Here is a 17,432-nt window from a genome sequence, read left to right as displayed (position 1 = left end):
TTTGGTGCCAAAGAAAAACGATTACAGGTCACCAGAGAACTTCAATCTATACACCTAAAAACCACCAACCAGGCGAGAAATTTGGGTGTAGTGATGGATGCAGCCCTACACTTAGAAAAACACATTAAGACAATAACAAAATCAGCTTACTATCACCTCAAGAATATTTCAAGGATAAAAGATCTGATGTCTCAATAGGACCTGGAAAAACTAGTCCATGCATTCATCTTTAGTAGGCTTGATTACTGTAACAGCATCTTTACAGGTCTACCTAAAAAATCAGTCAGACAACTACAGCTCATTCAGAACTCTGCTGCTCGAGTCCTCACTAAGACCAAAAAAGTGGACCACATCAGTCCAGCTCTGAGGTCCTTACACTGGCTGCCTGTCCGTCAGAGGATAGACTTTAAAGTCCTGATGCTGGTCTATAACGCTCTGAATGGTTTAGTACCAAAATACATCAGTGACCCAGTATGAACCTTCCAGATCCCTCAGGTCATCTGGATCCATTTTTCTTTAAATCAGTTCTCAGAGTCAGAACCAGACACGGAGAAGCTGCATTCAGCTTTTATGCTCCATATATCTGGAACAAACTCCCAGAAAGCCTCAGATCAGCTGAAACACTCAGTTTATTTAAATCCAGGTTGAAGACTCACCTGTTCTCAGCTGCATTTGAATAAAGCACCAAATCCACACTTTTAAGCTTAAATTTCAAAACTTACATTTTAACTACTGATTTTATCGACTGTTTTTTAATCAATTTTAAATCGTGCTTTTTATTTGTTTTTGTTTTTGAATGTCTCTGTAAAGCACTTTGAATGACCTTGTTGTGGAATTGGGCTATATAAATAAACTTGCCTTGCCTATAAATGAAACATGGTTTGCCCTCTTATACATATTGTAAAGATGTATCATGACTAGTAATGTGGGATACCACTGATTTCATTTCTGATTCGATACCAAGTAAAATTCAGGCTGGTATCGATGATACTGAACCGATACTGATACTTTGTACAAAAAATTATTTTATTTATTGTATCTTCTATTGTATCTCCAATTTTAGCGTCATCATGATTACAGGACATCAGACTACTTGTTCTTATCACTTAATAATGCAGAAGTCATCATATAATAAAAAAACTGAAGTGGTGCGCTATTTGAACACCTTGCTGGTTATAACAGAGGTAGGTACGGGGTTATTTAAGGTCAAGGGTAATTCTGTCCAGGTGTTGCTGATGAGAAGGGGCAAACCATTTCCTACTGTGCTTAGCCTAGTTACTTGTTGTCTGTGTTTAAATGGAAATTTAAATGGACGTTGCAAAGGAAATAAATGCACCTTTAAGCCCCCTCCTTGATTCAGAGTCTTTCCCTTGTCATGTAAATGGTCTCCTTGACTCTGGTCTCAAACAGGCGTTCCTCCCTGTCCAGGATGTGTACCTGTGTTCCTGGAGGACAGGCGGGTCCATGGACCAGTCCACAGCTGAACACCGTACTTGGGTTCAACATCCAGTGAAACTGAGGCCACAGCTCAGGACAATAGAAGATTGAAAAATGCTGCCTGGTCTAATGGGTCTCAATCTCTGCAACGTTCAGCTTTCAGAATTTGTCTTAAACAGCATAAAAGCATGGATCCATCCCACCTTGTATCAGGAAAACATTGATGAACTCTGAGCAAATGAAACCACAACTTTAAAAAATCAATTCCCAAAATTAATTGTTTCGACATCTTAAACACAAAATCATAAGTTTTAATACCTACAGCAAGTTTAGGGAAAAATAAAAGATTTTAAAGATCTTTCAACCTTTTCTTCTCAAATATAAAACAGCAGATGGAACTTACATGCATCTTTTATGGAATTGTCTAAAAATATCTAAATTCTGGCTCTGCATCAACAAGAAAATGAACTTGATACTAAACTGTAAGATCTGTAAAGATCCGGGTCAATTCTTACCACAGTTGCTGCCTCTGAATAAAAATCTGGACAAAAAGAGATCCACATTATTAAATAAGCTTATGTTTAATGTCAGGAGATGTGTTATTGAACTGGATTACGGAGCAGCCCCCTACTGTAACTCAGTGTTACAAGGAAATTTTTCATAACTTTCAGGTCAGATTTTTAATAAGCTGCAGGAACCCTGTTCAGTGTGAGTGGAGAGCAGCCAAGTCTCCTCCTCTGATAAACCTCCATCTGTGCCACTGAAAACAGTTCATCTGACTGACTGTAAACATGTTTCCATTTGTCACTTCAGCCTTTACTCTGAAATACAGGAAATGAAATCACAGCTCAAACTTCTTCATCCAACTGCTGGAACAAAGCGAACCACTCGACATGAACACTGAAGCAGAACAGTTTAGAAAGCTTAAAATGAGACTAGAGAACCATTTTCATTCATAGTTGCCTCATCAGATCTTTACAGGAGATTCACTCTGAACTCTGTGGAGCCTGATCTCAAGGGTTTTGAGTCTGACACTGAAACCAGAGGATCTTTCTGTCTCTTTAGATTCACTGTGATGGGAGTGATTCCAGCCCCGAGTGATGACACTGATGTTTGCACAGAGCAGATAATTTAGTGAATGTTTGGGCACATTGGTAACAGTGAAACAGTTTATTAGTAACGTGGGATCGTTTGTGTCTGGAGTATGAACTGAGATTCCTGAAGCTCTTGTCACACTGGTCACAGCTGTAGTTTCCTTCCATGTGTGCACGTTCATGATAGTTACGATTAGCTGATTGTGAGAAGCTTTGGTCACAGTGTCTGCACTTGTATGGTTTCTCTCCTGTGTGGACTCGTTTGTGTGTTTTAAGCCCACCTGCAGCAATGAAAGATGACCCACACTGATCACAGATGTGCTTTTTTGTCCCGCTGTGAATGAGTTCATGTCGTTTTAATCCATTTGATGTGCTGAAGCTTCTCCCACATTCATTGCAGTATTTCAGTTTGTCTCCAGTGTGTTTACGTTGATGTATTTTCAGGGTTTCTTGCCGACTGAAAGCTTTGTGACAAAGGTCACAATGAAAGTCTTTCCCGCCACCACAGTGATGACAGGGTTGAGAACTGGATCCATCTGTGTCGCTCTGCTTCTAAACAAAGACACAACGACAGTGTAAGTCAGTCCTTCAACATTTTTATCCTGAACGTCGCCTGAAATAAAGAGCAAATAAAAAACAAACAAAAATCATAACTGAAATGAAAATCTGAATAATCACTCAGAGCTGCTTTTTCATGCAGTAGAATTGCCGAAACATCAGAATCAGTGAGCTGCAAGCTTTCAGCCCCGACCATGTCCGTGCCGTCAGGGGAGAAATGCGACATCTCACTGATTCTGATCTGCGAGTCGGCGCTTTGTGTTTACGTCTTTGTGCAGAATCCGTGTTCCTGCTCTCATTTACTGTTTGGTGGTTGTCGAAATTGTATGAGGTTTTACCAGAGATTCGGGCGTTTCGGGAAAAAATAAAATTATAATAAAAAATCGATTCAGGATTTTAATGAATCGATATCACGTTATCCATGCCAGACTCGATTTTAATCGGTAAATCGATTATCAAAACCCAACCCTAGCTAAGACAGTTTAATGAGCAGAGTTGTTCCAAACAGTCAGGCTAAAATGACAAGATAAAAATATAAATACATACCTCACAGTAACTGCACTTGTAGAGTCTCTTTCTGGTGTGGATCTTTTGGTGTAGTCTCAGGTCATGTGGAGATTTAAAAGTCTTCTCACACAGGTCACATTTATAAGGTCTCTCCTCAGAGTGGGTAAACATGTGTTGTTGGAACTGCGTGTTGGTTGTAAACTGTTTGCCACACTTTTCACAGCAGTACACATCATGTCCGGTGTGAATGCGTAGGTGTATATTTCGGTACCCTATCTGACTGAAGGTTTTCCCACAAATGTCACAGCTGTATGCCTTAATTCCAGAGTGGGTAACTAGATGCCTCTGTAAGCTGCTACTGTGAGTAAAAGCTCTGCCACACTGATCACAGCTGTACGCTTTAACTCCACTGTGGATGACTTGGTGCTGTTTCAGAGCATCCTTCCAGGAAAAAGTCTTTCCACACAAGTCACAGCTGTACGGTCTCTCTCCAGTGTGGATGACCTGATGATGTTTTAGTGAACCCTTCCCAGTAAAATCCTTCCCACACTCGTCACAGGTGTGTTTTTTCTCTCTCTTTCTTCTGTGAGGTTTGTCGGCCTCCTGAGAGCGCTGACTTCTCGCTCCATGTTGGTCCTGCAGTGACAGAGATACAAACAGAGGCAGTGAGTGAAATGCAGTCGTGGAACAAACTCAACCTTCAAACTCCCTCCATTAACACTAGTTTTAAACCTGAAGGTGGAGTGTGGCACCAAACACCTTAAAGGTCTCTTATCCCCACCTGCTGGTAGTTCTAACACATTACATCCAACCTGGTGTTAAAAATAATTCATGACTGTTCAAACACTCTAAAATCATTTTTCCTTATTTTCCTTACTTTTACTCCCCACATTAAAAAAAGGACTTTCTACTCATTACATTTTCAAAACAGACTTTTTACTTTTGGTTTGAGGAATTTGAGGGGAGTTATTTCATCACTAAGGGCATCAAACTGATTTGAGCCTGAAAAGTAACACATGAAAGACAATCCTGATCGTGTACTAATCACCAGGGTGTGAAACATAAAAAGAAATGAAAGAGGCAAAACTGTGAGTCATAGTCAGGAGTTAAAGTGAGACGTTGTTCTTCTTTCTTTTTTGCACAGCACCTGAACAAACAGGTAATTTCAAATGCAGCGTTTCTATCAACAAACATCAGCAAACACACAAACCGTTTGTGTGCAGTTTGTCTCACAGTGTGTTGCTGGCTAAAGGTCCAGCTGCTGTACATCACAGGGAGAGAAAAGGAAGAGAGCTAACTTCACTCAGAGATGGAGAAAGATAAGACACACAGGACAGGAGAGGAAGAAGAGAGGTTAGATTTAATCAATCAATCAAAGCTTTATTCACCACATGCAGGTTGCCTTGCAGTGAAATGGGACCCCCCCCGACCTTACACACACAACACAGACATTACATGGGGTTACAAGTTGGAGATCGGTAGCGTTACAGAAAAACACTTAAATGTACACTACAATGGGAAAGTACAAGAGGAAAAAAAGAGACCTCTACTCGTGCTGTGCTTCCATGGTAGGACAGCATGAGAACAGGAAACAAAAAACTTCTCTGTACAAAAAGCACATAAATGTCCACAGCACAACTTTGTGAAAGACATGACAAGCCACAGGATTGGGTGAGGAGTGAGGAGTAATCCGAAGCGAACACAGCAGCCGCCCTGCACAGCGCTACCATTCCAGCACACAGACCCGCCGTGTTCCCCCGCAGGAAGCAGGAAACAGGAAACAAGCATCGAAGGCGTTTGGAAAGGGAGGGGGATGAGTGTGTGCTTATCAGTGTAAGTGTATGTGTGTGCGCGTGTCCAGAGTTCAGCTGAGACAGTGTCCTCCGCCCTATCAGGCTAAGTAAACAGTCTTCCAGCCAACCCAGGTGGCCTTGCATGGAATGGGAAGGAACAGACTAAACACAGTCGTTATCAGGGTGTTTTGTTGGGCTCCAGCCTTGAGGCCGCAGCTGGCGCCGAAGGGGTAGCCGCATGAAGTGATGATGGTTTTTACTTTAGTGCGAACAACTCATATGTATTTCAAAGCTGTTCCAACGCTGGTCTCTCAATCTCCCGTTGGAGAGCCGTGAGCTTCTCCATGATGTTATCCAAACTTACGCTCCGTGATGTTGTCATTCTTGTGGTCAAAGAGCAGGTTCTGAGAACTCACGACCGCAGTGCACTTCCCAAGATTTGATCCAATTTGCGCTCAAAGGTGTTATTGGAGCTAGCCCCTCCAGATGTAATCCAGTTTTTCACTCAGAGGTCTTGTTCTGAGTATTCACGGCAGCCATGCGTTCTCCAAGATCTTCTCCGTGCTGCACTCAATGAGCCCATTTTGAGAAACTCACGCCTCGTCCCATCATTTCAATCCCAGCGGGCAGCCTTGTGGGGGTTTGAACAGTCAGTTCCACTTCCTTAATTCTGCGATAAGCCAGGGCCAAGCCAGCTCCGATCAGCAAGAACCCTGTTATCATGGTTCCGAATAGGTAGATATCTTAAGCACTCAGGCTCACCCGAGCCCAGACTTCTTGTTGAGAAGGGGTGTCAATTGCATTCACAGACCAGTTGATCAAATCCATAATTCCTCAAAGGGAAGGACTGCTCAGTCGGATTTGATCAACTGGAGATTAAAGCTTACATGTAAGTCCTCATGTGTTGAAATCAGATATTGGGTCTGTACATGTGACATTATGTTTTTTCTTTCAGATTATGAAACATGCTGCAAAACAATCTGAGGGAGATTGACTGTGCCGCCTCAGATGCAGCCTTTTCCATGCAGTAGAATTGCTAACATGCTAACACAGTTTAATTTGCAGAGTTGTTCCAAACAGTCAGTCAACCAGATCTGTCGCTCGTGCATTGAATGTTCATTTCTCAACCATAAGCCGTCTCCACAGGCGTTTCAGAGAATATGGCAGCACATCCAACCGGCCTCACAACCGCAGACCTCGTGTAACCACACCAGCCCAGGACCTCCACATCCAGCAGGTTCACCTCCAAGATCGTCTGAGACCAGCCACCCAGACAGCTGCTGGAACAATTGGTTTGCACAACCAAACAATTTCTGCACAAACTGTCAGAAACTGTCTCAGGGACGCTCAACTGCATGCCCGTCGTCCTCATCGGGGTCTTGACCTGACTCCAGCTCGTCGCCGTAACAGACTTGTGTGGGCAAATGCTCACATCCGATGGCGTCTGGCACGTTGGAGAGGTGTGCGCTTCACGGATGAATCATGGTTCACATTGTTCAGGGCAGATGGCAGCTGAGAATGTCCCAGTTCTTGCATGGCCAGCATACTCACCGGACATGTCACCCATTGAGCATGTTCGGGATGTGCTTGACCGGCGTATACGACAGCGTGTACCAGTTCCCACGAATATCCAACAACCTCGCACAGCCATTGAAGTGGAGTGGACCAACATTCCACAGGCCACAATTGACAATCTGATAGACTCCATGTGACGATGTGTTGCACTGCATGAGGCAAATGGTGGTCACACCAGATACTGACCGGTTCTGGGTCCCCAGACCCCCATTAGCGCAAAAAACTGCACATTCCAGGGTGGCCTTTTGTCAGATCAGCATCCTGATGTGGCACACCTGTGAGGTGGGATGGATTATCTCAATATGGCAGATGTGCCCACTACCACACATTTGGACTGATTTGTGACCACTGTTTGGGAGGGATGGTTATATTGTGTATCTGGAATGAATTTTAGGTCTCTACGTCCATCCCATGGGGAATGGGAGCAGTAACAAAGGTGTTGCGTTTATATTTTTGTTGAGTGTATGTTTCATACTCTGGTGATTAGTACACGATCAGGATTGTCTTTCATGTGTTACTTTTCCCGTTTCTCAAGTTGGTTTGATGTTTGATGCCTGCAGTGATGAAATAAAGCCCTCAGATGCCTTAAAAGTAACACATCTGTTTTGTAAATGTAAGGAGTACAAAATACGATTTTCTTTTTCTAATGTAGGGAGCAAAAGTAAAATATTTTCCTTCACTGAATCAACTTTTAAATGTTACATTGTAATTATTAATATTGAAAAATGACAAAATGATAGAAATATATAATAGGAAACAGGAAACATGAAAAAGTATAGACTTGGTAAACATTTATTACTTTTCTGAGTGTGTTAGCATGCTAGCATTAATAACTGTGTACAGCAGGAGGGATGGGCATGATCTTAGAGTTTAAACAGTCATGAATTATTTTTAACACCGGGTTGGATGTAATGTGTCAGAACTACCAGCAGGTGGGGATAAGAGACCTTTAAGGTGTTTGGTGCCACACTCCACCTTCAGGTTTAAAACTAGTGTTAATGGAGGGAATTTGAAGGTTGAGTTTGTTCCACGACTGCATTTCACTCACTGCCTCTGTTTGTATCTCTGTCACTGCAGGACCAACATGGAGCGAGAAGTCAGCGCTCTCAGGAGGCCGACAAACCTCACAGAAGAAAGGGAGAGAAAAAACACACCTGTGACGAGTGTGGGAAGGATTTTACTTTTAAGGCATTCCTAAAACAGCATCAGGTCATCCACACTGGAAAGAGACCGTTCAGCTGTGACTTGTGTGGAAAGTCTTTTTCCTGGAAGGGTTACCTAAAAAAACACCAACTCATCCACAGTGGAGTTAAAGCGTACAGCTGTGATCAGTGTGGCAGAGCTTTTACTCACAGTAGCAGCTTACAGAGGCATCTAATTACCCACTCTGGAATTAAGGCATACAGCTGTGACATTTGTGGAAAAACTTTCAGCCACATAGAGAGCCGAAATACACACCTACGCATTCACACCAGACATGTTGTGTACTGCTGTGATCAGTGTGGCAAACAGTTTACAACAGACTCAAGCTTGCAACAACACATGTTTACCCACACTGAGGAGAAACCTTATAAATGTGACCTGTGTGAGAAGACTTTTAAAGCTCCACGTTACCTGAGGTACCAACAGATCCACACCAGAAAGAGACTCTACAAGTGCAGTTACTGTGAGGTATGTATTTATATTGTTATCTTGTCATTTTAGCCTGACTGTTTGGAACAACTCTGCTTATTAAACTGTCTTAGCATGTTAGCAATTCTACTGCATGGAAAAGCAGCTCTGAGTGATTATTCAGATTTTCATTTCAGTTATGATTTTAGTATTACTGTAGTATTATGGTGGTAGTATTGTAGTTATTGCAGCCCAGTAAAATGTGTTAACTGAAACAGTAAAATGTAATTGGACGTCTGCAGAGATGCTCTTTATTTATGTTGAAGGACTGACTTACACTGTCTTTGTGTCTTTGTTTAGAAGCAGAGAGACACAGATGGATCCAGTTCTCAACCCTGTCGTCACTGTGGTGGTGGGAAAGACTTTCGTTGTGATCTTTGTGGAAAAACTTTCAGTCGAAAAGACAATCTAAAAGTACATCAGCGTAAACACACTGGAGACAAACTGAAAAACTGTAAAGAATGTGGGAGAAGCTTCACCACATCAAGTAGATTAAAATGCCATGAACTCATTCACAGTGGGGTTAAAAAGCACCTCTGTGATCAGTGTGGGTCATCTTTCATCTCTGCATTGGAGCTTAAAACACACAAACGAGTCCACACAGGAGAGAACCCATACAAGTGCAGACACTGTGACAAAAGCTTCTCACATTCAGGTAATTGTAACTATCATGAACGTACACACATGGAAGGAAACTACAGCTGTGACCAGTGTGACAAGAGCTTCAGGAATCTCAGTTCATACTCCAAACACAAACGATCCCACGTTACTAATAAACTGTTTCACTGTTACCAATGTGCCCAAACATTCACGTCATTGTCTGCTCTGTGCAAACATCAGTGTGATACAGCCACATAGAGAGCCGAAATAGACACCTACGCATTCACACCAGACATCTTGTGTACTGCTGTGGCAAACAGTTTACAACAGACTCGAGCTTGCAGCAACACATGTTTACCCACACTGAGGAGAAACCTTATGTGATGTAAACACATGATGTCAATGAAAATATCCACCTAGTTACATTTTAACCCTGAGGGGTCGACCACTTTTTTATGTGCGATACCGATATCATAAATTTGGATATCTGCTTTTTAATCAATAAAACTGTTTTTTAAATATCTTGCTGCTTTTTGTATAACTTCATACTGAAGTTAAAAAAAACAGTAATTATTATTGTTATACCTGTATGCAAAAAATACACTGCACCCAAAATATTTCAGAGTTCAGCAAAACTGATCAATCTAATAAACTTCAACCTACTCCATCCTCCCTATTCATGTGAGTGAAGTTGGCCCCCCCCACCTTCTTCAAATCCAACAAGTGTTATCAAACGTTTGTGCTGCAAAGATTTTCGTTTGTGCTGCTATCGTTTTAAAGATATTAATAAAAAATTCTAGAGGTCATCAGAGGTCAACCAGCCCCCCCACATTAATGGAATCAAACAAAACCGGTGTCAATCAATTGTGCTACGTTTGTGCTGGTTTGTGCTGCAAAAATTGTCGTTCGTGCTGCTATCATTTCAAAAATATTAATAAAATAATGTCTTTATGTGTGCTCAATCATCCAGGTAAGTAAATTCCAAAAGTTGATTCTGTTCACCTGGACATTTTCAGTGGGAGAAACGTTTTGTCAGTCATCCAAGTGACTTCAGTCTCAGCTGACTGCAGGTTTCCCCAACCTTATAAACAGTACATTTGCACAGCGAAGGAAACTAGCACCACTGAATGAACAATGGGCTGGGGGGTTAGTTCCATGATTGTTAGTATGCAAATTCTTATGACCATTCATCAACGACTACTAATCAAAGACACAGATTCTCAAATGGCCATGAGTACCATTCACCGAGAGTTGGGGAATGGCTGCAATCACAGCATTGTAAGATGGCGAAAGATGTACCCTTGGGCCCCCCTTCTCGATTCAGAGATGGTCAGCATCCTGACAGCCTGATGGACGAAGCTGTCTCTCAGTCTGCGGGTTCTGGCCCGGAGGCTCTTCAGTATCCTTCCTGATGGCAGCAAACTGAAGAAGCTGTTTAAGGGATGAAGAGAGTCACCTGTAATGAAGAGGACCTTCCGGATGAGGCAGGCGCAGTAGATCTCCTAGAGAGGGAGGCAAGAGAGGTCCCCACAATCCTCTCTGCTGCTCTCACTACCCGTTGTCATTTTTTTCCTGCAGGACCCAGTGCAGGAGTCATACCACACAGTGATGCAGCTGGTGAGGATCAGTGATGGGAATAACGGCGTTACTTCTTTCAGTAACGAGTAATCGAACTACTTACTATTCCTATCGTTACAATGCCGTTACAGTTACTAGCAAGGAAACGCGGTCCGTCACTATTTTTCAACAAACAGAGGGTTGAAGCTGTGTTCAGCTTACTGCATCTTATATCAGTTGCACGGAAGTAGCTGACTACGTAAGTAATCTGGACGCTACAGCTTTAAGCAGCTGGGCGCTCCCGCGAACGGTAATCACGATCACTGTCTAGCACAACACCTGGAGCTGTTTGACTGAGGAAGAATAAAGTAGTCGTGGTAAGCCAATCCCATGACCAATTAAAGACGAAGCAACAAGGTGGTATATACCAGTTTTTAAATTGTGTTTATAGGCCACGTAAAACCAGAGTCATGATAAACAAGATATACACGGCGTTTTTTCCTCAATAGTTTCGTCACGTAAGGACAGCACCAGCAAGCACTCTCTGCTTCTCCCCCCTCCAGAGCGAGGGTGGAGCCGTAGGCATATTCAGTTCACAAGGGTTTAATGTTATATCAAAATAGAATCAAACACGTAACAGTAGCACCTAAAAACAATTTAAAAACTTGATTTTATAAAAAACAGTCCTGGATCACACATCGCTCTGTTTTCTCTTTTGTTTATAGTTTGTCCTTTTGGCATTAGATCCTAGGTTCCTTAAATGTGAGTGAAGTTGGCCCCCCCACCTTCTTCAAATCCAACAAAAGTGGTATCAAACGTTTGTGCTGGTTTATGCTGCAAAAATTTTCATTTGTGCTGCTATCATTTTAAAGATATTCAGGAAAATTTCTAGAGGTCATCAGAGGTCAACCAGTCCCCCCACAATAATGGAAACAAACAAAACTGGTGTCAATCAACTGTGCTACGTTTGTGCTATCTCTGTTTTACAGGATATTAACAAAAATGTAAAGGTCAAAAGGTCAACCAGCCCCCCCACATTACCCAAATCTATAAAAATGATGTCAAACATTTGTGCTACGTTTGTGCTGCTATCATTTTAAAGATATTAATAAAATAATGTCTTGATGCGTGCTCAATAATCCAGGTAGGTACCAATTTCAATAGGTACCTCCCACAGGTCGCACTTATTCCGCCAACGATGTGGAGATCGAGCTGTTTTAGATTCAGCAAAATCAAAGCACTCAAAAAGATCCTCTGGAAAAGATTAAAATTCTTGGAACAGAGTTTAATACACAGAATTATATCAACAGGAAGAAAATACAGTTCTTCTTGCCTTCTGGCAGCTGAGGCGAGAAAAAACAATCCCAGGTGGCAAAAACTTCATTAATATAATTGTAGATAATATTTGACGTAAATATGCGGGTCTTGTGATTTTAAACATGTAGGTTAGATGCTTATCACAGTGATTCCATTATATAACCACTCCAGTGTATGTATAGTGTATACATGTCAGTATAAGTCAAGTGCATTTTTAATCTGTAGCTCTGTTGCAGGGTGTTTTGGTACCATTCTTTATTCATGGCTGTGTTTTGGGGCAAAATTGTGAGCAGACTCCCTTGGATGAGAAGCAACCCCACACATAAATGGTCTCAGGATGCTTTACTGTTGGCATGACACAGGACTGATGGTAGCGCTCACCTTTTCTTCTCTGCACAAGCCTTTTTCCCAGATGCTTCAAACAATCGGAAAGAGGCTTCAGCTGAGAATATGACTGATAGGTTTGCAGCATAAACCTATTCGCTGGAACGTTAAGGACAACTTGCTACACAGCAAAAAGCAAGACACAAGGCACCAAAGTTCTTCGTGTTACTCATGCATGAGGGAGACCTGCCTGGAGCCAAGTGTCGTTCCACCACTTGACCTCCGTCAGACTCTCAGCCAGGGTCCCCATAGCACTCATTTTATTGTGGTCACATGAATATGCATAGGGTCATTAACATACAACATCTTACATAGGTATACATGTGAACAAAGAATACTGTCTGTGTGTGTGTGTGTGTGTGTGTGGGGTCAGAGTGTGACCCCATAAACGACTTCCCTTAACCTGCTCGTCTGGAAAATCCAACAGTTCATCTATATGTAAAAAAGCACTTAGACTAAAACTGACATAGCTACGTTAATTCAGGATTACTGAATTGGAGACTCGGCTTCGCACCCTTCATTCACCCGTAGCTAGCCAGGCCCCTGTAGCTGGTGCAGCCGAAGATAGCGTAGGCCCCGCTAGCTGTTCCCCGGCAGACCCCAAGCAGCTGGGGAAACAGGGAGGCTGGGTCACGGTGAGGAGGAAGCATAGTCCTAAACAGAAGCCCCAGGTACACCACCAACCCGTTCATGTGTCTTACCGTTTTTCCCCACTCGGCGACACACCCGCCGGGGGTCAAACTCTGGTAATTGGCAATTCTGTTTTCAGACATGTGAAGCTAGAGACACCGGCAACCATAGTCAATTGTCTTCCAGGGGCCAGAGCAGGCGACATTGAAGGAAATTTAAAACTGCTGGCTAAGGGTAAACGTAAATTCAGTAAAATCATAATTCACGTCGGCAGTAATGACACCCGGTTACGCCAATCGGAGGTCACTAAAATCAATATTGAATCGGTGTGCAACTTTGCCAAAACAATGTCGGACTCTGTAGTTTTCTCTGGTCCCCTCCCCAATCAGACCAGGAGTGACATGTTTAGCCGCATGTTCTCCTTAAATTGCTGGCTGTCTGAGTGGTGTCCCAGAAACGATGTGGGCTTCATAGATAATTGGCAAACCTTCTGGAGGAAACCTGGTCTTGTTAGGAGAGACGGCATCCATCCCACTTTGGATGGAGCAGCTCTCATTTCTAGAAATATGGACAAATTTATTAAACCCCCCAAAATATGACTATCCAGAGTTGGGACCAGGAAGCAGAGTTGCAGTCTTACACGCCTCTCTGCAGCTTCTCTCCTCCTGCTACCCCCCCAAAAATCCATCTCCATAGAGACTGTGTCAGCTTCCAAAAAAGACAAAAACAAACTAAAAACCAGCAACAAACAACTTAAACATAAACAATCACAAAGGAAGAACAATACAGTATCCACATCTGAACCAAAGAGTAAAACAGTGAAATGTGGATTATTAAATATTAGATCTCTCTCCTCAGAGTCCCTGTTAGTACATGACTTAATAATTGATCAACAAATTGATTTACTCTGCCTTACAGAAACCTGGTTGCAGCAGGATGATTATGTTAGTTTAAATGAATCAACACCCCCGAGTCATTCTAACTACCAGAAATCTCGAAGCACAGGCCGAGGGGGCGGTGTGGCAGCAATTTTTCACACTAGCCTATTAATTAATGAAAGACCAAGACAGACTTTTAATTCATTTGAAAGCCTGATGCTTAACATTGTCCACCCCAGCTGTGAAACTCAGAAACCAGTCTTACTTGTTATCATCTATCGTCCACCTGGGCCTTACACAGAGTTTCTGTCTGATTTCTCAGACTTTATATCTAATTTAGTTCTGAGCTCAGATCAAATAATTATTGTGGGTGATTTTAACATCCATGTAGATGCTAAAAATGACAGCCTCAACATGGCATTTAATCTGTTATTAGACTCAATTGGTTTCTCTCAAAATGTAAAAGAAGCCACCCACCACTTTAATCACACTCTAGATCTTGTTTTAACATATGGCATAGAAACTGAACATTTAACAGTGTTTCCTGAAAACTCTCTCCTGTCTGATCATTTCCTGATAACATTTACTTTTACAATAATTGATTACACAGCGGTGAAGAGTAGACTTTATCAAAGTAGATGTCTTTCTGAAAGTGCTGTAACTAAGTTTAAGAATATAATCCACCCACTGTTATCATCTCCAATGCCCTGTACCAACATAGAGCAGAGCAGCTATCTGAACGCTACCCCAACAGAGGTCGATTATCTTGTTAATAATTTCACCTCCTCACTACGTACGACTCTGGATACTGTAGCTCCAGTGAAAACTAAGGCCTCAAATCAGAAGTACCTGACTCCGTGGTATAATTCTCAAACACGTACCCTAAAGCAGATGACTCGTAATCTGGAGAGGAAATGGCGTGTCACAAATCTAGAGGATATTCATTTAGCCTGGAGAAATAGTTTGCTGCTTTATAAGAAAGCCCTCCGCAAAGCCAGAACATCTTACTATTCATCACTGATTGAAGAAAATAAGAACAACCCCAGGTTTCTCTTCAGCACTGTAGCCAGGCTGACAAACAGTCAGAGCTCTTTTGAGCCAACCATCCCTTTAACGTTAACTAGTAATGACTTCATGAACTTCTTCACAAATAAAATTTTTATCATTAGAGAAAAAATTACCAATAATCATCCCACAGATGTATTATTATCTACAGCTACTCTTAGTACCATTGATGTTAAGTTAGACTCTTTTTCTCCAATTGATCTTTCTGAGTTAACTTCAATAATTACTTCCTCCAAACCATCAACCTGTCTTTTAGACCCCATTCCTACAAAACTGCTCAAAGAAGTCCTGCCATTAATTAATTCTTCGATCTTAAATATGATCAACCTATCTCTAATAATCGGCTATGTACCACAGGCCTTCAAGCTGGCTGTAGTTAAACCTTTACTCAAAAAGCCATCTCTAGACCCAGCAGTCTTAGCTAATTATAGGCCAATCTCCAACCTTCCTTTCATATCAAAAACCTTGAAAGAGTAGTTGTCAAACAGCTAACAGATCATCTGCAGAGGAATGGTTTATTTGAAGAGTTTCAGTCAGGTTTCAGAGCTCAGCACAGCACAGAAACAGCTTTAGTGAAGGTTACAAATTATCTTCTTATGGCCTCTGACAGTGGACTCATCTCTGTGCTTGTCCTGCTAGACCTCAGTGCAGCGTTCGATACTGTCGACCATAATATCCTATTAGAGCGATTAGAACATGCTGTAGGTATTACAGGTACTGCGCTGCAGTGGTTTGTATCATATCTATCTAATAGACTCCAATTTGTGCATGTAAATGGAGAGTCCTCTTCACACACTGAGGTTAATTATGGAGTTCCACAGGGTTCAGTGCTAGGACCAATTCTGTTTACATTATACATGCTTCCCTTAGGCAGTATCATTAGAAGACATAGCATACATTTTCACTGCTATGCTGATGACACCCAGCTCTATCTGTCCATGAAGCCAGATGACACACACCAATTAGTTAAACTGCAGGAATGTCTTAAAGACATAAAGACCTGGATGGCCGCTAACTTTCTGCTTCTTAATTCAGATAAAACTGAGGTTATTGTACTCGGCCCTGAAAATCTTAGAAATATGGTATCTAACCAGATTCTTACTCTGGATGGCATTACCTTGGCCTCCAGTAACGCGGTGAGGAACCTTGGAGTCATTTTTGACCAGGACATGTCCTTCAACGCACATATTAAACAAATATGTAAGACTGCTTTCTTCCATTTGCGCAACATCTCTAAAATTAGAAATATCCTGTCTCAGAGTGACGCTGAAAAACTAGTTCATGCATTTATTACTTCCAGGCTGGACTACTGTAATTCATTATTATCAGGATGTCCAAAAAACTCGCTGAAAAGCCTTCAACTAATCCAAAATGCTGCAGCAAGAGTACTGACAGGGACTAGAAAGAGAGAGCATATTTCTCCTGTTTTGGCTTCCCTTCATTGGCTTCCTGTTAAATCCAGAATTGAATTCAAAATCCTGCTCCTCACATACAAGGTCTTAAATAATCAGGCCCCATCTTATCTTAATGACCTTGTAGTACCATATCACCCTATTAGAGCACTTCGCTCTCGCTCTGCAGGCCTACTTGTTGTTCCTAGAGTATTTAAAAGTAGAATGGGAGGGAGAGCCTTCAGTTTTCAGGCCCCTCTTCTGTGGAACCAGCTTCCAGTTTGGATTCAGGAGACAGACACTATCTCTACTTTTAAGATTAGGCTTAAAACGTTCCTTTTTGCTAAAGCATATAGTTAGGGCTGGACCAGGTGACCCTGAATCCTCCCTTAGTTATGCTGCAATAGACGTAGGCTGCCGGGGGATTCCCATGATGCATTGAGTTTTTCCTTTCCAGTCACCTTTCTCACTCACTATGTATTAACAGACCTCTCTGCATTGAATCATATCTGTTATTAACCTCTGTCTCTCTTCCACAGCATGTCTTTATCCTGTCTTCCTTCTCTCACCCCAACCGGTCGCAGCAGATGGCCGCCCCTCCCTGAGCCTGGTTCTGCCGGAGGTTTCTTCCTGTTAAAAGGGAGTTTTTCCTTCCCACTGTCACCAAAGTGCTTGCTCATAGGGGGTCATATGATTGTTGGGTTTTTCTCTGTATCTATGAAGCGCCTTGAGGCGACTTTTGTTGTGATTTGGCGCTATATAAATAAAATTGAATTGAATTGAATTAATCCTACCGTAAAACAATAAAACAAGGTACGACCTCTTCCCATGCTCCCAGGATGTAGGTGTGCATTCCTGGAATGCACACCAAGCCTTTGCAGCCTGCTAAAGATCACGCATCCTATCACTACACAATTGATTATACACCTCTAAGCATATATGGTTAAATATTTCCTAATACAAATGACAATAATA

General features: G+C 42.1%; 1 protein-coding gene across 1 annotated transcript; it reads right to left on the bottom strand.

The window, feature by feature from the left end:
- Positions 1–1,995: 1,995 nt before the first annotated feature.
- LOC146702202 (uncharacterized) lies at positions 1,996–9,531 on the bottom strand. Its single transcript, XM_085468913.1, has 3 exons — positions 9,525–9,531; positions 3,636–4,288; positions 1,996–3,083 (listed from the first exon to the last, which is right to left on the bottom strand). Exons 1-3 carry the CDS (start codon positions 9,529–9,531, stop codon positions 2,505–2,507), a joined length of 1,239 nt encoding a protein of 412 aa, XP_085325039.1. The 3' UTR covers positions 1,996–2,504.
- Between the last annotated feature and the right edge of the window lie 7,901 nt (positions 9,532–17,432).

Source organism: Copadichromis virginalis, linkage group LG9, assembly GCF_057382275.1.
Source record: "Copadichromis virginalis isolate Kocher_CV1m ecotype Utaka linkage group LG9, C_Virginalis_male_GT1.1, whole genome shotgun sequence".
Taxonomy (NCBI): domain Eukaryota; kingdom Metazoa; phylum Chordata; class Actinopteri; order Cichliformes; family Cichlidae; genus Copadichromis; species Copadichromis virginalis.
This window is presented reverse-complemented; position numbering and strand designations above follow the sequence as displayed.